This window comes from Alnus glutinosa, chromosome 2, assembly GCF_958979055.1.
Source record: "Alnus glutinosa chromosome 2, dhAlnGlut1.1, whole genome shotgun sequence".
Lineage (NCBI taxonomy): Eukaryota > Viridiplantae > Streptophyta > Magnoliopsida > Fagales > Betulaceae > Alnus > Alnus glutinosa.
In genome coordinates this window covers 1,892,810-1,915,874 of record NC_084887.1, presented here as the reverse complement: position 1 = coordinate 1,915,874, position 23,065 = coordinate 1,892,810, and the positions used below count along the sequence as shown (strand labels likewise).

The 23,065-nt window shown below is 37.1% G+C and overlaps 1 protein-coding gene and 1 pseudogene across 1 annotated transcript; both read right to left on the bottom strand.

The window, feature by feature from the left end:
* Positions 1-1,138: 1,138 nt before the first annotated feature.
* On the bottom strand, positions 1,139-2,088 carry LOC133859128 (uncharacterized; annotated as a pseudogene).
* A 688-nt stretch (positions 2,089-2,776) lies between these two features.
* Positions 2,777-5,671, bottom strand: LOC133859118 (receptor-like protein 7). The gene has a single exon (XM_062294434.1). The coding sequence runs from the start codon at positions 5,669-5,671 to the stop codon at positions 2,777-2,779; it is 2,895 nt and encodes a 964-aa protein (XP_062150418.1).
* Between the last annotated feature and the right edge of the window lie 17,394 nt (positions 5,672-23,065).

Sequence of the window (23,065 nt, the reverse complement as noted above, 5' to 3'; positions counted from 1 at the left end):
GTGGGCAGGAACTAACAATGGTCACTTCTCGGTCAGAAGTGCTTATAACCTTGAAACGGAACGGTTGGCTAGGAATCAGGGCTGTGCTTCTTCCTCTTCTTCTTCCAGAGACCTTTGGAAGCTTTTATGGCAGCTGAAGATCCCCAGATCGGTGCAGTTATTTCTTTGGCGTCTTTGTAATGACATTCTTCCTACAAAAGAAAAACTATGGAAGAGACGGATTGTAGAGAATCCTCTTTGCCCGTGCTGTGGTATAGAAGTTGAGTCAGGCATCCATGCTGTGTGGCTTTGTGATGCTGCCAAAAGTGTCTGGTCAGAATGTTCTCCCCGGATTCACAAATGCGCTTCGGATGCCTCAGATTTCCTTACTCTTTTTGGCATCCTGGAAGGGAGGCTGGAGAGGGAGGAGTTAGAGTTTGCTGCCATGGTTGCCCAAAGGATTTGGTTTCGGCGAAATAGGTTTGTTTTTTATGGTATATTCACTCATCCCAGCAGTTTAATCAAGAGTGCTAAGGAGTCTATTGAGGAGTTCAGGAAGGCTTTTGATTCCATGTATATTTTCTCTTCTCCCAGTCCCATACCCTCTCCAGCTCACTGGTCTAAGCCTCCTCAGGGTTTTTTCAAAATGAACTGGGATGCTGCTGTTGATAGAGATCAGAAGTGGATGGGTGTGGGTATTGTTTCTCGTGACTCTAATGGAAAGGTGATTGCGTCTAAGTGCTCTTACCACCGATACATTTCGAACTCCCTGGTGGCTGAGGCTCTCGGTGCTAAATTGTGTGTTGAGTTTGGGATTTTTCTGGGGATTAAATCGGTGGTTATAGAGGGAGATGCTGTGGGGGTTGTCAATGCCCTGAACCGAAATGTTGCTGATGAAAGTATTGTCACTAATCTGATAGCTGAGACTCGGCTACAGTTGGAAAACTATGATCGGTGGACTATCAAGCATGTTCGACGTGAAGGGAACAAGATTGCCCATTCTCTAGCTAAGCTGGCAATTTCCCAATTCCAGAACCAAGTTTGGCTTGGTTCTTATCCTTCTGTTTTAACGGATCTTGTGTTCTCTGAGATGTACTCTTGATTGCTTCCTTTGAATACAAGCTCATTTCAAAAAAAAAAAAAAAAGGTTCTCGATTTTTCAATGTCGCAATTCTGTAATCCTCATTTTGTACCGATCAATTACCGAATTGGCCTTAAAAGATCCCACGCGTTTTAGCCAACCAGACCACGCCGGCAAGCCAGACCACGCCGGAGACACCAGACCACGTTGACGACAACCAGACCACGCCGGCAAACCAGACCACGCCGGTCGCTTCGAGATCCGTTTCACCCCACGATTTCGCTGGCTCCGGTGGTCATCGACTTCGCAGAGATCATCTGCGGCTTCGTGGCCGTGGTGGTCTTGATCTCGTGCAACCGGTTCGACGACCCATTGGAGGCAGCGCACTAGCGCAGCTCCACGGATGGTGCGAGGTGTACCCGGACAAACTGAATCGGCCGTACGGTTGGGTGGGCCAGACCTTGCGCCGTTCTTAGCCGGGTCCCGAATCTCAGCCGCGAGCTTCCCCCAAGGCCATTGCCGCACACCCCTGTAATGCTTCCCCTTCGACGGAACCACTGCAGGCGCTGCCTCCTTCTTTACCGGCGCAGCCTCAGGCAACTTTCGTGCTCCGATTTCACCGGGGTTAATAGTTTGGGTTCGGATTTCACGGTTGCGTTTGAAAACCCGAAATCGCAACGTTCAGTGGATCCCGGAGCGAGTGATGGGACCCATCCGACATTGAAGGCGTCGCGGAACGTGCCGTAGAGAACCATGTCCTCCGAATCGTCCTCCCTCAACGGCAATTCGCCCCAGGTGTCGGTCAGGCAAGGGTACAAGCTGCCGAAACTGGAGCTCTGGCAGAACATCGGGTTATTGCCCCAACCCTCTATTGGAGCACCGAGTCGACTCTCGGATTCCCCAAGCAAATGCCTTGTAATGGATTGGCCGGACTTGGCGAGGAGAGTGACGATGATGACGTTGCAGAGAAGAAAAACGAAGAGAGGGCTCGCTATGACGCCGGAAAGGTGCCGGAAAGCTGACGACGTTTAGTAATATCAACTACCAGATCAATTTCTTTTCTCATTTTTTTCTGTTTGGTTGCTTTGTTTTGTTTTGTTTATATTATACCACAAAATTATTCTACAAATATATCATTTTGCTAACGTGATAGGGTGTAGTAGTAATTTGATCGGTCATTGTTAATATCCAATAGCTATTAAACTTCATTATTATGTCAGCATAATGAGATTAGTTGTAAAATATTAATTAATGTGTTATTTAACGTTATACAATAAATAAATAAATAAATAAAATACAAAAAATTTAACTAGAAGCTAAGTTTGCATACAAAAGATTAGAAGTTATGAAATAATTACACTACCCAATGAGCTATTGGTCTAATGCTCAGGATTCAAACCCTTAAGAGAAAAATCTTGTACAAAAATTAAGAGGATTTTGGAGCACAACATTAAATAAGGATAGTATCAACAAATTAATACTCCAGTGGAAGCTAGCACAGACATCCAACAATGACAAGAAACATTAAAATTAAAGTATATATATATATAAAAGATCCTACCAAAGCATTTTACATACAACATCTTAATGTCATACTTATCCAAAATACACCAAAACAATATTGAAAAAGGAAAGGAACACATCACACATACAAAAATAAGATTAAAAGTAGAAAACACATTGCTTTGGGAAGGTATCTTCTCCAAACTATTTTATTTAATTTCGGCGTCTCCTCCTACTCGGTGGCCTTATTCGGAAGGTCTTCATTAACCAATCTTGCTTCCTCGCAATCACAATGGGCCCAATTATTACTCCAAAAACAAATCCAAATCCATATCCAATCACAACTATTTTCCAACCAAATTCAAATGGTGATCCAGAGTCTTGACTTTCGTCCAAGATTGGAGGTTGAGAAGAATTCACACATTTCCTTGTCAATGGTCTCCCACACAATCCTGGATTCCCCTCAAATGAATTGTTTTCAAATGTCTCAAATTGTTTCCCTTGTGGTATAAGTCCTGTGAGATTATTATGAGAAACATTGAAAAATGCTAAGAAAGTAAGTTGTGTTAGCTGCTGTAGAATCTCTCCTGACAATTTATTATGAGAAAGATCCAATGCTTCCAACTCTGTAAGTTTTCCTAAAGACAAGGGGATGTGACCGGTGAGATTGTTATTAGAAAGATTGAGCAACTGAACTCCCTTTAAAGTTTCAATATATTCTGGGATCTCACCGACAAATTTGTTGCTTGAGAAATCAATAGCTGTGAATATTTCTGGGACCTTCTCGTAGAAAAGATTCTTGCCTTTGTTTGTCATCATCATAGAGTAAGTATAACCATGAGGAATATCCAAACCCCGACGAAAACCTTCTCCTAGTATGAAGCCTCCATCTTCATGAATATATGTGAAGGGATGCACATTCTCAAATTTTCTGGCCTTCCAATTTTCAAAAAGTCTTAATGGCAGCTTTCCTATAAAATCATTATTGGAGATGTCAAGGATTCGCATGTTGGAGAACTTCAAATAAGTTTGAGGTGTCCCGACTGGACCTTTGAATTTGTTTGACCGTAAAATGAGGACCTCTAAATTTGGAAGATGTCCCAACCAAAATGGAAATATATCAATGAATTGGTTATCTCGAAGATCAAGGACCTTTAGCATCGTGCAGTTGGCTAGCGATCTCGGTAAATGCCCTTGGAATTTGTTTTGACTGAAATTTATCATCACCAAGCTGGCTCCATTTATCCAACTTTCTGGAATGCTTCCTTGAAATTTGTTAGACCGCAGATCAAGTACTGAAAGATCAGCACCAAAGCTGTCCAAGCATCGAGGAAGTGAGCCACTTAAGTTGTTATTAGCCAAATCAAGGACTACAAGAGAACTGAGATTGCAAAACAATTCTGGTACAACTCCAGTCAATGAGTTGTTTGAAATATAAAAAAAATGAGTGCCCGCTGATGGAATAGGAAGCGATCCTTGGAGCAAATTGAAACTGAGATCAAGAAAATCTAGAGTGGCATTTGGAAGAAAAAATGGATGTTGACCAAAGCCTTTGAGAAAGTTGTTAGAAAGATCAAGAAATCCTAGACTTATAAAGCTTGTGTTCCACATCCATTCTGGGACTTGTCCATGAATCTTGTTGTTGGACATGTTTAAATACACCAATTGATCTTGGTTTCTTAGGAAATTCGGAAACTCGCTCAAGTTGCATGAAGAAAATCCTAAAGCAACAAAATTTTGACGAGTTGCATTGGCATCAGTTTCTGTAGTAACTAACAACAATTCATTACCAGAAATATCCAATACAGTTAAATAATTGAGCTTAACAAACTCATCAAACTCCACAATGCCGTTAAGGTAGTTCTCAGAAAGATCAAGAACTACAAGATTCTTGAGGTTGAAGAGTGAGTTTGAAACTTGACCGTGAAACTCGTTGGCTGAAAGGTCCAAGAAACATAATTGTGTGAGGTTTGTAGGCACAAAAGTAATTGAACCAGTTAACCGATTGCTGCTCAGGTCAAGGGCGATCAACTGTGTCTCGTTCAAAAGCTCAAAATGCATTTCAACACTCAAAAGATTATTGGACAAATAAATGGCCGACAGTTGTGGCAAGTTTAGAAGTTCAAAAGGGACAGAACCAGTCAATTGATTTTTGGAAATGTCTAGAAAAGAGAGTTGAAGAAGGTTTCCAATAGAAGGTGGGACTTTACCCACGAAAGCGTTATCTGAAAGGTCAAGATAAATGAGTTTAGTGAGGTTACCAAGTGAAGATGGAATGTACCCCGAGAAATTGCAACCCGGCATAATCATCTTAGTCAGGAAGCCAAGGTTTCCCATGGAAGCGGGTAGCTCACCTGAGAAACTCGTGAATGAGAGATCCAATGTCTCAAGCGGACTACTCCATGTAAAGCTAGGCAAATAACCGGTGAGGCCATTATTTTCACGTACAGAAAGAAACCGTAAATTTGATAGCTTGAAGATGCCTACTGGAAATTCCCCATGCAAACCACAATCAACAAGAGAGAGGGACTTTAAAGAAGACAAATTTGTCAAAATATTAGGCACCGTAGAGCTAATGTTCACCCTACTCAAATCAAGCGTTTGTAGGCGGGTCAAATTTCGAACTAGGCTTCTTAGGCTGGTCTTTTTGAGTTCCAATGGATCATTATAAGACAAATCGAGGGATGACAGGTGCGACAATTGTGAAATTTCTAACGGGATTTGACCAACAAAATGAGATGAATGGAGATCGAGATCTATTAGTCTTGAAAGATCACGTACCTGGGATGGGATATGAGAGCCGTTAAAGTCATTGTTGGAAAGGTTAAGGCTTTGGAGGTGAACAAGGTGAAAAAGGCTACTGGTGGAGTGAATAGAACCAAATAGACAGCTGCTACTGAGGTGGAGGCCAATTACATGACCAGTGTCTTCATCGCACTCTATCCCAGCCCATGAGCAGCAATCACTTTTGTCACCTTCTACTGTCCAAGACGCAACCTTTTGATCACAAGTCGGAAGGTCAAAAAAAGATGCAGATTTGTTGATGATAAAGCTTTCCTTGAATTGCAACAAGGCAGAGCTTTCATCATGATGGCACAGGGGTTGCATGGAAGGAGAAGAAAGGATGAATAAAAGATGCAACTGTGAAAGTAAGAAAAGGAAGAGAGAAACCGATAAACCCATAATTAATGTTTTGTGTGGCACTGTTAGATATAGGCTTGGGAGTGAAGCTTAATTGGAGAGAGCTTTTATTTATAGGCTGGACATGGAGAGTCTTACAAGCGCAGTGGACCAGACCATGCACGACCCCAAAGTCCATTGTTTTTATTTTTTTATTTTTTTTGTTACAATTCTTAGAGATGTTTATTTATTTAGTTTGTTCCAATTAAATGCAGAATTCGGGTAATTAATTATATATGAATGGTTTTACTTTGATTAATTAATTACTAACCGAAACAACGCAGTAATTTCCTAGAGATGACATATGAGAGACGTGTAAATGACTTATACGAAACAAGTCTTCCACGACGAAAAAGATTAACAGGTCTATTGGTTCGTTTGGGTGTTTGATTTTCGAAATTAGAATTGAATTCTTAGTTATATTAGCTTTTAGATTTGTATGCAATATTGTCATAACTAAGATCAGGTCGTCTTACTTATATTTAATTCATAATTGTTGTGAATAATAAACGATAAGTTTGTAGGGAATATTGCTCAAAACAGGGGAAGACCTCATAATAGAAACAGAAAGGGTACCGCCCAAAAGAAAAGGATCCTGCATGGAATTAAAAGCACCAGAAAAAGAAGAAACACGCCTTGTCAAGAAAGCTCAAAAGGTAGGAATCAGCTAAAACAGAAACAATCCCTACAATTAAGGAAACCACCATTGCATGGAAGATTTGATTAGAAGATTTGATTTCAGAAATTTGATTGTAATCTCCTGTAATCATATTGATAATAATCAAATCTGGTTGATTTGATTGTAATTATATTTGATATTTAATTTGATTATCATATTTATTTACCCTAATTCTCTTATAAATATGAGTATTTTGTATTGTAATGTACTCAAGTGAATAAGAGGAAACTATCAGCTTAGGGCTTTATCCTGTAATTATAAGTCATGGACCGAACCCCTTTTATTTATTTTTTTTTATTTGATGAATAAGTTATAATACCGAACCCTTGTACTTTATTTTCTTTATTTCGGTTTAAGGAAGATATGGAAATGTCTTTTCAGCATTAAATAAAAAAAAAAAAAACAATTAAAAAATTGCAACGTGAATTATAAAAGCCCATGGTGCAGAGTTTGTGTTGTTCAAATAAAGTTTAGCGTGCATCCCCACCGATTAATATATATATATTTAAAAAGTGATGATTATTTACTACTAATCTATATAGCTTACGAAATAAGTCCTCCACAATGAAAACGATGGAGTCCTACGCTAGTAGGTCTAAGTCACCAAAAAAAGAAGTCGGCCACTATGATTATTTATTAAATAATTATAGCTTTTAGATTTGTATGCAATTAGTCATGATTAAGATCATGAGGTCAATCATTAATGTTTCAAACTTCACATGTCGTCTTACTAATATTTATTCATAACCGGCGAATTCTTTCTTTATTCATAACCGACCTTTGGTCCACCATAATTTTCAAATATTTTGGTACAATAAAGTTTAATCACATGAATCAGTTAAAGTTGAACTATATAGAATTTGAATCCTACACGTAATATTTAAGACTAATATTTTTTGACACGATTCTCAAATCCAACACAACATTAATAAATTAAAATTAACACAATCTGAACTCCGTACACAAATACAAATCACCACCTCTCATTCTTTTTGTAATGGTATAAAACAACCCGTTATGGTCTCGATTCCCTGAACAGTGAGAGCAACGTACAACATGGTTCGGAACTTTTCAAACCGTTATGGTCTCGATTCCCTGAACAGTGAGAGCAACGTACACCATGGTTCGGAACTTAAGAAAAGGTAAACATTATTATAGCTTTACATTTTCATCAGTCAGACATAATTTTTCTGCAGTCATATATCATGTTGGAAAAAATGTGTCGGGTTGATTTTCCAGTTTTCACATTGCCTTTTATTTATTTATTGATAGTAAAGCCCGCAAATTTTGACTTTTTATAGCACCGAAATTCGTGAACCCAGATTGGATACGCATTCATGATAGAGAGAAAAAGCTTTGCATGCTCAGAATATTTTATCTACAAAAATTGAAAATATGTTGCTTCATAAATCATAAAATGATGACTTGACTGTCCAAAAAAACCACCTCCAGAATAGACAAACTTGAAGATTTGGAGGAAGGAAATTTATGTTAAATCATGAGAAAAAAAAAAATTATTATTACTTTTAGATGCTTAGAAAATGAATGCATATGAAATTTTGATATGAAAGCGATGTGTATGTCTACAAGTCTACAAGTCTAAGAGTATTTTTATTAGTCTTATCAAATTTTACTCATTAAAGTAGTTAAAAATTATTTTTCTCTATTCTGGTGAGCTACTTTTTTAAAATTTTTCCAGCAGCCTTACAATTTTAACTATTCGCTATTACTATTCCATTTTGAATAATATTTTTTCAGATTTATTTATTTTTTCCCTATTTAATCCTTTTATACAACAAGCTATCATACACCTTCATCTTGAGATTAGATTATTGCTAAGAAAATCACAGAGGTTTTCATTTGCTTCTCAACCAAATTCAAGAAAGAAAGAAATTGATTAAATAATATTATTCCATTTAAAAAATATTTTTTCAAATTTCTTTATTCTTTCTCTATTTAATTTTTTTTATACAACAAGCTACCATACACCTTCATCTTGAGATTAGATCATTGCTAAGAAATTCACACAAGCTTTCATTTGCTTCTCAACAAAATTCAAGAAAGAGAGAAAGAAAAGATAAATGAAAGAACCACAAAATTTATGTAAAGGACAAAGAAAACTTCATTTCCATAAAATAAGGACATCATCGTGTGAGAGAGATGGGAGATGGGAGGAGAAAATGAGAGAAAACAAAAAAAAAAAAAACGAAAAAAAGAAAAAGAAAAAAAAAGTGTGCTGATCATGTGAGAGAGAAAGGAGAAACAAAATTGGTGAGTAAGTTGGTGAGTGAAAATGCCTTATCTAAATTGGTGAGTAATTTCACTGATCAAAACTTTTTAGTTAAAGTGGTGAGCTTGTTGGGAGTGAATTTTTAGTGTTTTCATCAAATTGGCTCATCAAAATAGCTAAAAAGCTACTCTGATGAGGCTACTAGGAATGCTCGGCCCATACCCAAATCTCCCCACATTCTCAAAAATTAGACGAAGTTGCTCACCTCTTTTTTTTTTTTTTTTTTTGGTGCAACAAAAAAATAATAGTCAATCCAAAATATTATCAGTTTAACGAAAAAAAAAAACTTATTTAATTAAATCAACGAACACAGTCAGAACTTGGCCGAAACTCAAATTTTTAGGTCTTTTTTTTTTTTTTTTTAAGTGTATTTTATACTAATAGTTTTATGTTGCAAATAAAAATTGAAAACATAGATTAATATGATTAAATAAAAACATAAAAAAATATTTGTGATTTTTCGTAGGCACCAACCACAAAAAAACATTTCTAGCAAAAATAATTTTCTTCAAAACATGCTTTTTCTGAAAATATTTTTTGACGAAAAATATTTTACGTCGAAACAAACGGAACCTAAATAAGAATTCGATTACTCAACTAAGGAAACAAACAAAGGTATAGAAGCAAGTACGGGAAGTGCCGATAAAAAGAAAAGAAGTAATGCAATTTCAATTCTATAAAATCAACAAACTATGCGTCTTCTTTAATTTTATTGGATATGACCTAGCGTGGTGGTTGTGTCTCACTCATCACCATTAAAAATTATCAAAAGGGGAAAGGTTGGAGTTATTTGACAACAGTGCAAACCTTAAGAAGCGATTTGATAAAACATGAAACCTCAAGAATCGATCATAGAACATTTTTCCCTTATATTTATAAAAATGTGCTAAATTTATACATCTTTTAATTAGTGAAGCTAAATTGGTTTTTATTTATTTTTTATTTTTTAATTTATTTATAACTTAAATTAGTGTTAAAACAATTTCCGGTTTGGCGATACAAGCTCTAGAAATTGGCGATAATCTCCTTCTGCAAAATCAGAGAAGCAATAAGAGCGCTTGCTGGGGGTGCCAGCTATTCCCACTCCGATGCTTAAGTTAGTTTTTTAGTATAATAAGGGTATGGCCTTAATAATAATAATTTATGTATCGACCCGTATTTTTTTTTTTTTAATATATTTACAAATCATTTGCATAAACATTAATCTCTTAAAATATAAACGGATCTTCACAGTGGCACGACTGCATGTCGCTTAGCCAACATATGGTACATACCCAATAATATTTACCTGGCAAATCAGAGTAACACATCTAATATTTCTAACAATAATATCTATGCATCGAAAAAAAAAAAAAAAAAAAAAACATAATCTGGATAGCAGAAGTCACATCTATAAACATTAATTGATAATTACACAAAAAGAGCCATAACGTCTATCTGTTTAAGGCTTATCAAAATAATAATTACATAACAAGAATGGCTCGATAATACAAGTGTCATCGGCGACACGAGCCATATACCAAACCTCTAAGATAGTGAACACTCGTGGTCCAACATTTACGATCGTTGCGGTGAGCTCAATCATAACATCCCAAGTACACTGCTGCGAGACCATCAACTACAACTGGAGTACTTGCAGCCAAGAAAACCTCATCTATACAGTTGTGGGGGTTGCCACATCCGTATAGGTGAAAGGATGAGTTCACCGTCTCAGCATAAAACATACCGAGACCTCAGTGATATTAAACTGACTGAGTTTTCGTAAAAAAACCAACTTTTCATTTTTAGTCTTACATATACTATAACAGTTACCAATTTTATAAACTTTTATTTGAAAACCCCCATAGCTGATATAGCAAACACCGACTAATAGAAAATATTTGAAGCATACTATGCGGCTGAGATTATACATAGGAGTTCCGTTGTTGGGAACAACTACGTACATTCTTACCTACTATAACACTTTTGATTCTGTGGCTTAGGCTTACATACACACGAGGGTGTTCGCATGCACGTAGACCTTAAGCTAGAAAACAATGGCATTTAAATCATGCAACCATCCGATAGAAATATACGCTCTTTCCAATTGAGACTCTTATGCATACTAATACGTCTAGCAGAACTACTCATAGTATAAAAACATCACTCACAAAAACCATGCTATACATGCTCATGCAATGCACATGCTCATTGTTTTTCCTCATGAGAATTACCCCAAGAACATCATAGGAATTAACCACAAATACATCATGGAAATTAGTCCAAGCCTCATGGGATTTAACCCAAGTACTTCATGGAAATTAATCCAAGCCTCATGGAATTTAACCCAAGTACCTCATGAAAATTAATCCAAAAACTTGTGGAAATTAATCCAAGAACTCATGGGACTAACCCCAAGTATAGTTTCCCGTAGGTTATGAACCTCATTTCGATGCACGTTTAATGTTCATATGCTTATGACTCATGCCTTAAAACAATATACATATACTTTCTAATGTCATGAACATGCCTTTAACTCATGCTTTCAATTTAAATCCATAAACAATTTAACACCTCAATTCATCAATCAGCATTTGCATAATTTAAATCCCAACAACAGTAAGCAATCAAACTTTTCAAATCAATTCAAATCACACTTTCTAGTCACACATCATTTCTCATAAACATCATTGATACTTCGACATAATTGAAACTACTTAACACATTCAAAACATATTGTCAACATATTATCGGTTCGGTAATAAAATCATATATCATTGCAAATCTATTAAATACATAAAAGTGTAGTTTTCTCAGTGAGTAGAATACTCACCTTCTCTACATTAGACTCTCGACTCGAACTTTACATTGGAGAATCCATTGAAGTCTCCAATTCGAACGCTATCCTGCAAACACTTATAACGTTAGACTACGCTATGAAACTTATATTCTATGACACTTAAACTACCCGCGTGCTCACACGTTGCATTACCCGTTTCTAAGTCTAGGTAGGCATCTTAAACTATTATTAAGTTGTTTATTGGTTCTAGGTTGTTATTATATCTTGCTCATTAATGAGAAAATGCATTTACTATTTTATTTGCCTACTTAATATTATTGAGTCACCTTATCATTGTTAACCTAGTAATGACTTGTTACTTATTTACTAGGGTTAACAATATATATTTAACTCGTATACATGTATGTGTATATATACATTTATACATATATACATACAACGCTTAAACCTAATCTAATGATACACATAAGGTTGGTTTGGTAATTCCGTATATGAGCTATGTCTCTTATGCTATAATCTTTATGTGTTCCATTTATTTACTACACTCTTTCACTTACTTTATTTACTTATTCATTTTATTCTATTTGACACCATTATAACCTATTCTCTATTTCAACCGTATTTGCCATTTGTCTCTTCTGGAGGTGGGTAAGATTCTCTTTATTTTTTAAACTCCAACTTTTATTAATTATATCAGGACCCCCACTTTATACTATCTATATCATTTATAAATTGTTATTTAGCCCATCATTTTTAATTCCATTAAAACTTACACTTGTAATTAATTAATTATTTATCTAGGACTTATTTTATTATTTATTTTAACTCCATTATTTTATCTTAGACTTACTATATTTACATAATTTAAATATTATTACCTACAATATAATTATTAGTCTCATCTATTTAATAAATATAACTTATTAATTGCTAAATTTCCTATTTAATTTCTTGGTCTTTACACTTGTGCACGTAGTAACCATATTGTGCTCTTGTGACACGTAATGCATTATGCTCCCAATTTTATAACTCATTCTAAAAATCACTATTATATTATAATGCAACCACAGTTTTCAAAACTCCCAACGACAATATACAGTTACTCCATTCATTCAAACTCCACATATCATATTCATACTTCAAAATATCATCATAATTTCAATATACTCAAAAGTACTCAAATCATCCAAAACAGATCATAATCAACATACAGTTGGTTCGGGTTTGTAAAACAATATATGTTTGAAATTCATCATATATGAAAAATAATACTTCTCAGTCAGTAGAACACTCACCTTGACTGCATAGGACTTATGACTTGAACATCCCTTTGGATTCTAGTCACTTGGACTCTACATTGAAGAACCAATTAAAGTCTCCAATCCGGACCCGATCCTGCAAACACTTATAATGTTAGACTATGTTAATGAACCTATATTTTTGCAATTTTGCAGACTCCGAGCATCGAAGATGTGGAGATGTCTCCTTCAGTTCGGAATCAGGAAAACCGGTTGTTCAAGCGCTAAGTATGGAGGCCGAACATCCGGGGGATTCTTCACGGAATTTGGAGGTGCAGGTTGAAGGACTGGGGGCCCTTCCACTAAACTTGGAGGTGCAAGGGCCGAGGGACGCTCTGAAGGACTTGGAGGCTGAGGGATCGGGGGCCCCTCAACTAGACTCGGGAACTCTAGTTACTGGGTCTCGCCTTGCATCCCCTATTCATTTTAACAATGCTGCCGGGACAAGTGACCCCGAGAGAAGAACGCCGGTTCCATCCTCATCTGAACACATGCTTGACTTTGCTATGGAGGCGATTCGGACTGTCATTACGAGGTATTTTCTTCAGGGGGAGGGGGAAGCATCAGGTTGCGTGTCTTCCGAGAGATTTACTAATGCTCTCGTTCGTCATCAAATTCTGGTACGACTATTTTTAGTATTCACACTTTACTTTCGTCGTTGGCTTATTCTAAGTTGTTTTCTTCTTTTTCTCAGCAAATTCTTGATGTTGTGGCCTTGTACGACCAGCCCACCGAGTACCTCAACGGTCAGAATCAGGATGTGACCGAGTTGAGATGTCAGGTGAGGGATTTGGAGCGGGAACTTTCACAAACAGAAAGTATGCGGAAAAACAGAGTGAAAAGCAGAGTTGAGAGAGAGAGAGATGAGAAAGTTGTATTGTATTCTCATTAATGAATCAAAAGATACATAATGTGTTTATATACTATATGAAAAAGAATAACAGAATAACAAAAAACAGTTTATCTATACAGCTCATCGATCATCTATATAAGCATGTCAAACACGTGGGGTAATATATCAGCCAGCACAAGTAACTACTTCAACTGCCTTCAGTTTAACACGTGGGTAAACTGTAAAACCCCCCCTTAAGATGAAGCATATATGTTAAGAAGATTCATCTTGGATAAAAGAGCAGAAAATGAAGACAAACATAAAGCTTTGGTAAAAATGTCGGCTAGCTAATTTCTGGAACTAACGTGTAAAGTGTGAACTAAGCTCTTTTGAATCTGTTCTCTTACAAGATGGCAATCAAGTTCAATGTGTTTTGTTCGTTCATGATATACAGGGTTTGTAGCAATATGGAGAGCAGCCTGACTGTCACAAAAAAGCAACGCTGCTTGAGAATGCGGGACTTGGAAATCTTGAAGCAGTGAAGTGAGCCACATTAATTCATAACAAGTGGATGCCATGGATCGATATTCTGCCTCAGCTGAAGATCTAGACACTGTGTGCAGCTTCTTTGATTTCCATGAAATGAGAGAGTCACCAAGAAAGATACAGAAACCAGTTACGGATCGACGAGTGTCTGGACAAGCAGCCCAATCCGAGTCACAAAAGGATTTCAATCTCAAATCAGAAGTAGAAGGGAAAAACAAACCCTGGCTGGTATTGGATTTGAGATATCTGAGAACTCTATATGCAGCATTCATATGAGATTGATAGGGTGCACTCATAAACTGACTTAAAGTTTGAACACAATAAGATAAATCAGGGCTTGTAATAGTAAGATAAAGAAGACGTCCAACTAGTCTTCTATAAATGGTAGGATCCGAAAGTAAAGGGCCATCAAGACGAGAGAATTTGGCATTTGGATCCATTGGAAACTTCACTGGTTTTGAAGCTAAAAGACCTGAATCTTCAAGAATTTCTAAGGCATATTTCCGTTGACAAACTGAAATACCAAGAGAAGTCCTTGCAGCCCAAGGAAAAATTTAAGTGCACCAAGGTCTTTTAATTTGAATTGAGCATTGAGAAGATTAGTGATGTCTGATATAGCACTCGAATCATTGCTGGCTAAAACAATATCATCTACATACACTAACAATGCAATATAAGAAGGACCGACACTTCTTGTAAAAAGAGAATAATCAGATCTTGATTGAATGAAACTGTGACTAAGCAAGGCAGTGGAGAACTTGGAAAACCACTGTCTAGAGGCCTGTTTTAAGCCATATAAAGACTTTTTCAAATGACAAACTTGAGACCCCCCCTTGCTTGAATAACCAGGAGGCAAGCTCATGTACACTTCCTCATCCAAATCCCCATGGAAGAAGGCGTTATTGACATCAAGTTTATGAAGATGCCACCCTTTAACAGCAGCAATAGCCAACAAACATCTCACAATAGTGAGTTTGGCAACAGGTGAAAACGTTTCATAGTAATCGACCCCTTCGGATTGAGTGTAACCCTTGGCTACAAGATGGGCTTTGTACCTCTTGATAGAACCATCAGCCCTATGTTTGATTTTGAACGCCCATTTACAACCAATGGTGTGTTTATCATGAGGTAAATCAGTAAGAACCCAAGTATTGTTCTGTTCAAGAGCTGAGATTTCAGCTTGCATGGCATCCCTTCAAAGAGGATCCTTGACAGCTTGGTGAAAAAATTTTGGTTCAACATGAGCAGAGATAGCTAAACTAAAGTGTTTATGAGTTGGAGAAAGTTTATCATAAGACAAAACAGTAGAGAGATCATAAGGAATACCTGAAGAACCAGCTGTCAATGGAACAGAAGGTGATGGGAGAAAAGAGGCAGCAAGTTGACAATGATACTCTTGGAGATAACCGGGTTGGTGCCTAATACGAGTGGTTCTTCGAAGAGGAATATTAGGTACACGAGGTAGAGAAACACTAGGAACATTTGAAAGAGATGATACAATTGGAGAGGAAGTAGAATTATGAGAAACAGATTGTGGTGTTTGAAAGGATACAATATCATTAGAATGGGAAAGAGGCAAAACAATTTTATCATTGGACACATTATGTGGCAGAGATGATGGTGAACAGGACATAGGAAAAATATTTTCATGAAAAATGACATCACGAGATACAAATATAGATTTAGTGTTAAGATCATGTAATTTGTATCCTTTGATGCCATAGGGATAGCCTAATAAAATACAAGCTCTAGCTCGAGGATCAAACTTGGATCGATTTCTAGTTATAGTAGAAGCATAGCAAAGACAACCAAAAATACGAAGATGATTGTAAGGAGGTAAAACTGAATAAAGGGTTTCATAAGGAGATTTATTTGAAAGAAGAGGTGTAGGAATCCGGTTGATAAGGTAAGTGGCAGTAAGGACACACTCACCCCAAAAATGATATGAAAGATTGGCTTGAAAACAAAGAGCTCTAGCCACATTTAGAAGATGTTGATGCTTACGCTCAACTATGGCATTTTGTTGGGGAGACTCGACACAACTAAGTTGATGAATGACTCCATTAGAAGAATAAAAATCAATCATGTTAAATTCTGGACCATTATCAGATCTAACACATTTGATTTTAACATTGAACTGAGTAAGGACAAGTTGAAAAAAATTCTGAATGATGATTCTGGTTTGCGATTTGCATTAAGTATACCCATGTAAAACGAGTATAGTCATCCACAATAGTAAGAAAATATTGAGATCCATTGGTAGACTTAACAAAAAATGGACCTCATATATCACAGTGAATCAAATCAAAGGATTGTTTTGAAATTGAAGTGCTAACATGGAAAGGCAAACGATGTTGCTTAGCTAAAGGGCAAACTGAACAACATTTATTTGAAGCAACATTACAATCAGGAATTATATGTTGCAAAAGTTTAATCCTAGAATCAGAAAGATGACCTAATCGAAAATGCCAAAGATTATTGGAATCGCTAGTAGAAACTTGAGCAGCACCTATGCTGGTAGAAACTTGAACAACAATAGGTGGAGAAGGCTTCGGATTAGGTATCAACAAGAACAATCTGCCTCTTTCTCTACCCATGCCAATCGTCCTCCAACTTGACAGATGCTGGATGAAGCAAAAATCAGCCAAGAAAATTATGCAACAATGCAGAATTTTGAGTATTTTGCTTGCATAAATCAAATTAAATGAAAATGAAGGAACACAAAGAACATCTGTTAAGATGAGATGTTCAGTAATTTGAACTGTACCAATATGTGTGACTGAGGCAAAATTTCCATTAGGTAATCTAACAGATTTGGTAACAGTGGAAGTAATAGAAGTAAGACAGGAGATAGAGCAAACCATATGATCGGTTGCTCCTGTGTCGATGATCCAAAGATTGGTAGATTTGATATGTGAAACATAATTGACAGATGATGAAGTAGAGAAAACATAATGTTTATTGTCTAAGCTCATGGAATCAAAATGAGTTATTTTTCTAGCTGCCATGTTTGCGAACAGAGGATCTTGAGATGCAACAGTGTGAACCGAAGGGATATATTCTCCAGACTTCGGGTTGATCAAGGAAATAAGCTTCTCATACTGCTCATAAGTGAACAGCAGATGAGGAACTCCAGCTTCGGAAACTTGATTAACAGAAGGAACATTTTTTCCTTTGTTAAACTTAAAACCAGGTGGAAAACCATGGATTCTATAACACTTGTCGATTGTGTGACCAAGAACTCCACAGTGAGTGCACTTCGGCCTATCCTTTCGGATAAAATTGGTTTTAGTTCCAGATGACTGATTTTGAGGTGTAGTGATCATCATCGCATCGCAGCAGTATTATGATTCAATGAACTAACAAGTGGAACAATCTGCCTCTGTCGTTCCTCTTGAAGGACTAGAGAAAAAACTATGTTTATAGGAGGCATAGGGTCAAGTAACAAGATTTAACCACGAATATGTGAAAAACTTTCATTTAAACCCATCAAAAAACGAGAAATATACTCATGTTCATGATAATCAGTAAGAATCTTCATAGAACCACATGAACATGGAGGAAAAGGTTGGTAATTGATGAGTTCATCCCAAATTCCTTTAAGAATAGTGAAGTAATTACTCACAGAGAGGTTTTCTTGAGATAAGGCAGAAATCGTCTGTTGAAGTTGGAAGATCCTCGGTCCATTCTTTTGAGAGAATCGATCTTTGAGATCATTCCACATATCTTCAGCAGAATCAATGTAGATAATACTCGATGCTATTTCCTTCGAAACTGAGCTAAGAATCCATGAAAGGATCATGTTGTTGCATCTATACCATGACAAACTTTGATCAGATGAAGCATCCGGTTTGGGCAAGGTTCCATCAATGAAATGGATCTTGTTCTTCGCAATTAAGGCCATCTTCATCGATCTGCTCCAGGTATTATAGTTGTCTCCAACTAGTTGTTGAGAGACCAGATTGAAACTAGGGCTATCGCCATGATGCAAGTAGAAAGGACTTGATACATCTACAGTTGAATTCACAGATTGAGACGTCATGGAATCCATGAGAGAAATAGAGAGAATAGAAGAAATCAGAAAGCAACGATTTATTGCTCTGATACCATTTCACAAACAGAAAGTATGCGGAAAAACAGAGTGAAAGCAGAGTTGAGAGAGAGAGATGAGAAAGTTGTATTGTATTCTCATTAATGAATCAGAAGATACATAATGTGTTTATATACTGTATGAAAAAGAATAACAGAATAACAAAAAAACAGTTTATCTATACAGTTCATTGATCATCTATACAAGCATGTCAAACACGTGGGGTAATATATCAGCCAGCACATGTAACTACTTCAACTGCCTTCAGTTTAACACGTGGGTAAACTGTAAAAGGAACTTTTGCAGCGGAGGAGCCTAGAGTCCGAGGTGGGAAGCCTCAAGAAACTTTTAGCCAAGAGGGAAGAGGAGCTGGCCAAGCAGGATCTGGAGCTCGCCGAATTTCGGTTGAGGGAAACTTCGGCTGACAACGCTTCTCGGGACTTAGCCGCTCAGTTGGAGGAGAGATCCCGGGAATTAGTCGAGACAAACGCTTTGTGGGCTAATACCGAGGCTAGGAACGAGGCTCTTTCGGCACGCAACACCCTCATCCGAACCGAGCTGGGAGTTGTTGTGGCGAAGCAAAAAGATGCCCAGGAGGGCCGGCGTGCTACGGAGGAAAGGCAAAAATCCGCTGGAGGTTCAACATTTTCTTTTAGATGCAAACATTAAAGTCTAGCTTATTTTCTTAAAAGAGAGTGCCTTTTCATTTGTATAAAGGGTCCTTTTAATAATAGAGTAATAAGTAAAATGTTGGGGTAATTACCTTTTCCCCCCATGAACTACTAACTTTTACACAAATTCTCCATGAACTACCAACTTGACCAAAATAGAGTATACAACTACCAAAGTTACATGTTTTCCCCCTTCAGTCAGTTAGAGGGGTTAAATCTAACGGTCAACCTATCACGTGACTGTCACATGCGTTTTTATTATTTTTTTCTTCCTATTTTGCCCTCACATATATAGTCTATCATTTTTTATTTCATATATTTCTTCATGTACTTTGAATCGTGGACCACATCTGCAATCCCTTTTACCTTTTTGACTCCCATTGTCAGATTCGTCAACCACTCATCCCCACCGTCCAACCTGCGTAAATGCAAGGATATAAATGGTAGAGCAGCTCAAAGTACCAGCTCCACTCTTCGCCACCTTCATTTTCTAATCCTTCACCTACACAAATGGCAGAGAAGCTCAAAGTCACTTTGGCCTCTTGTTTTCACGGTGCTCTTCCCATCGCTAGCTCTCATTACTCTCCTTTTTTTTTTTTTTTTTTTTTTTTGCAAAACCAACGTCGATTCACAATCTCTTTTACCATGTCGTTTTTACTTATTAGGTGGACGGAAGAAAACTGGAGACGAAAGCTCTCTATATACGTATGAACAAAAGGTGGCCGGCCATCTAGCTAGACCAGAGCCTTGTGTTATTTCTCTTGTCTATTACACAAAGTAGTTATCCATCAACAAATTAAGACACTTTTTGAAGCTAAGCTACTGGTTGAGATCGAGATTTTGACGGTGCTGATTTTTCAAATGGACTAGGTGGTCAGCCCATGGATTTTTCGCATCTCTCTTTGTTTGATTGCATGCGGGTAAGAAGGGAGAAGATCAGAGTTTATGACACCACTTTGAGTTGGCTCACGAGAATCCTCAACAGCCATCTCAGACATGCCACATGGCCATGGGCCATGGCCACCATCAACCGTGTAGCTTTAAATTAAGAGGGAGAATTGTCAGGTGGCTTGTTGTTGTGTATATGGCTGTAGCTTGTTGCTATAGCTGGACAAGTGTCATCTGTTGAATAATACTTTGACTACATTGATATCTATAAACAGTCGATCTTTGATCATCCTTTGCATAAAAATCATAGCATTCACGTAAAACCTCATATATATAAAACATCAAAAAAATTATCAGTTGTTAATAAAGATTAAGGAACATACAATATTAACATTCTCGTTCGGAGCCAATTGATGCTAAAATGGCAGTGTTTTCAGGTTGCTCTGTTTGCCCCTGTTTTGGTATTCAGTTCGTCCAGTTGCTATTTTCTTGTTTGGTGTCTGTTGTATGTATCCCAATCTGGTGATTTTCGGTGGATAAACCACAACTTGGCTGAAAAAATGGGTTATTCTCCTTGTTGATTAAAAAAATGAATTGTTAAGCTCTGCTCAAACCAAGTTCTGGCACTCAAAGAGCAAAATTCCATGACTATGCTCATTGTTTCATTTATTAAATAGAGGGACTGACATATTGTTTGATGAGAGAAGTCAATTGATTCTTTTTTTTAATATCTTGTTTCTCTCTGCAAGTCTGTGATTTCGGTTTGTCACGCACGAAGCACCGCACTTTTCTGTCTTCTAAGTCTACTACTGGAACGGTAATACTTGTTAACTGTGGAAATTTCGTATGACGTCCCTCATGTAGCACTTTCTTTCATAGTTTTTCCTCAAACAGTGCTGCGGTTGTAAGTTTGAATCAATCATTGCAATCTTAAACCAATATGTATCCCGAAACTACACTTAAAGCTTCATTCAGGTCATTCTGGGTCGGCGGAGAACACGGTTGGTTCGCCAAAAACGTTGAAGATGGGTCCGAAACAGCTCACCCTCTCATCGATGAAGGGTTTAGGATTCACAGTCTTGTAAGTGGAAATGAGTTGCAGAGACTAAACATTTGATGGAGAAGCTTTACGTGTAAGCAGAAATGAGTTGCAGAGACTAAACGTTTGATGGAGAAGCTTTACGTGTGCTTGTGGAAATGAGTTTTCCATAATATTTTTTCAGAGGTTGTTTGTTGTCAAGTGTTTAAATCTGATTATCTTTTAAAATTTTGTAGGGGTTTTCTTCGAATTCTTCTTCTTCTTTGGCGAAAAATCTAATGAGAGAGAGAGAGAGAGAGCGCGCAAACGAAGAAACAAAGAGAGTGAGAGGACTGAGGAAGATGAGGGCAAAAGAGGAAAAAATTATAATAAAAACGCATGTGATGGTCACGTGATAGGTTGACCATTGAATTTAACCCATTTGACTGACGGAAGAAGGAAAAACGTGTAACTTTGGTAGTTAAATGCTCTATTTTAGTCGAGTTGGTAGTTCATGGGAGATTTGTGCAAAAATTGATAATTCATGGGGAAAAAGGTAATTACTCCTAAAATGTTCTATGTAAGACAAAAAGTAGTTCCATTTAGGAACTTATAATTGAGATATGAATCTACTGAGTTGTACAAAAAAATTTTTTTGCATCAATTCATGGACCTGGCAAGGTTTTATAAGATTAAAAGGTGTCCGTTGCGCGCCTAGTGGCTATGTCATAATAGATCCAAGCACTTGCCCCGAATACCTCTCCCATGATGATATTGTAGAAATGACCATGTGATCAAAATACAGCTATGTCATGCATAGTGTTAAATAGCATGCTTAAATTGGAACATCCCATGTAAATGTGGATTTCCATTTTCAATAGAGTTGGTTGATGTGACTAACCATGTGCCAGTGTTAAGTTCCAGCTGACAATCTTGATCAGCCCCTGAGCAGATATAGGTCTTTTTGGAAACTGCTGCAAATTTTGTAACCATTGTGAACCGATGAACACAATCTGTATCAATGGTGGATAAATTCAAATTTTGCACCTTCTAAATATTGTTTTTTGAAAGTAACTTGGTTACACTTCAATTTACGAATGGAGATTTCATTTTTCTGTTGTTACATAGGCCCATTTACATCTAATATTTTCCAATTCTGTTGCAGGTTTGGGCATGTTTATAACAATCCAGACACGTTTGACAAAAACTTTGCTCAATGCATTTTTGGATCCAAAACGGGCATTGACTCAACAGTATGGTGCAATACAAGGGTGAACAGCCTTAGGACCCAATGTGGTATTCTCATCTCCCATGCTTCATGCAACTGAGGAGGAAAAGAAAACTTTATGTACTGTTAAATTCATGTTTGAAAGTAATCTCTATATCCACAAACTGTTGGGCATCCTATACATAGCTGTTAAAGCCCAAGCTAAGCGATTAAGTTTTGGCTTAAAAGAAGTGTATGAAGTGCAAAGAGGAAATAGAAAAGTAGATGAGAGAATGGAATAAACGTAATGTATAACTTTTGTCTTTCGTCTCAAAAAGACGATCTAGTTCGCATGATGTTTCATAGCTGTTATTGCTCTAGTTTAGTTTCTCTCTGAATCTCTGCAGATCAGCAAAAGATTTTCTTTCTTGATTTTGCCTTTAATTTCCATCAATCCCTCCATAGGTCTCTTCTCCACAATGTCTTAAACTGTATTTAGTGTTTCATCAACTTTCTGAAATCAGTAGTAGTGACAAGGAAAGTCGCTACACTACTTAATTCCATTTGCTATGAGACCTTGCAATCTATGTAAACTTTCTTGAAGAAAAATAAAAAATGAAGACATGAGGCAGTATCTGAACTGCCTCATTTAAGAGTTGTTTTAAACCTTCTTTCTCCAATCCATGTTATGTTTGAGTTTCAACATCCTATTTCTACTTATCTAGAGGGATTTTGAGCTGTTTTTTATGCTTCTATACTTTGCAAGTAGGTTCGCATGCTAATACTGCCAAATCTTGAGCCATATATGCGACTTCTTGAACCAGAGATGCTTCTTGAGAAGCAAAAGAATGAGATGCAGAAGCATGAGGCTTGGCGTGTTTATGGAGCCCTGCTGGTGAGCTGCTTTTCTAACCCAATGCTTGTATGATTGTACTATTGTAGAAGTTTTAGGAATTGATTTACATTTAAGACCTTGCTTTTACCAGCATGCAACATGTATATATGATCGGCTCAAGATGTTCTC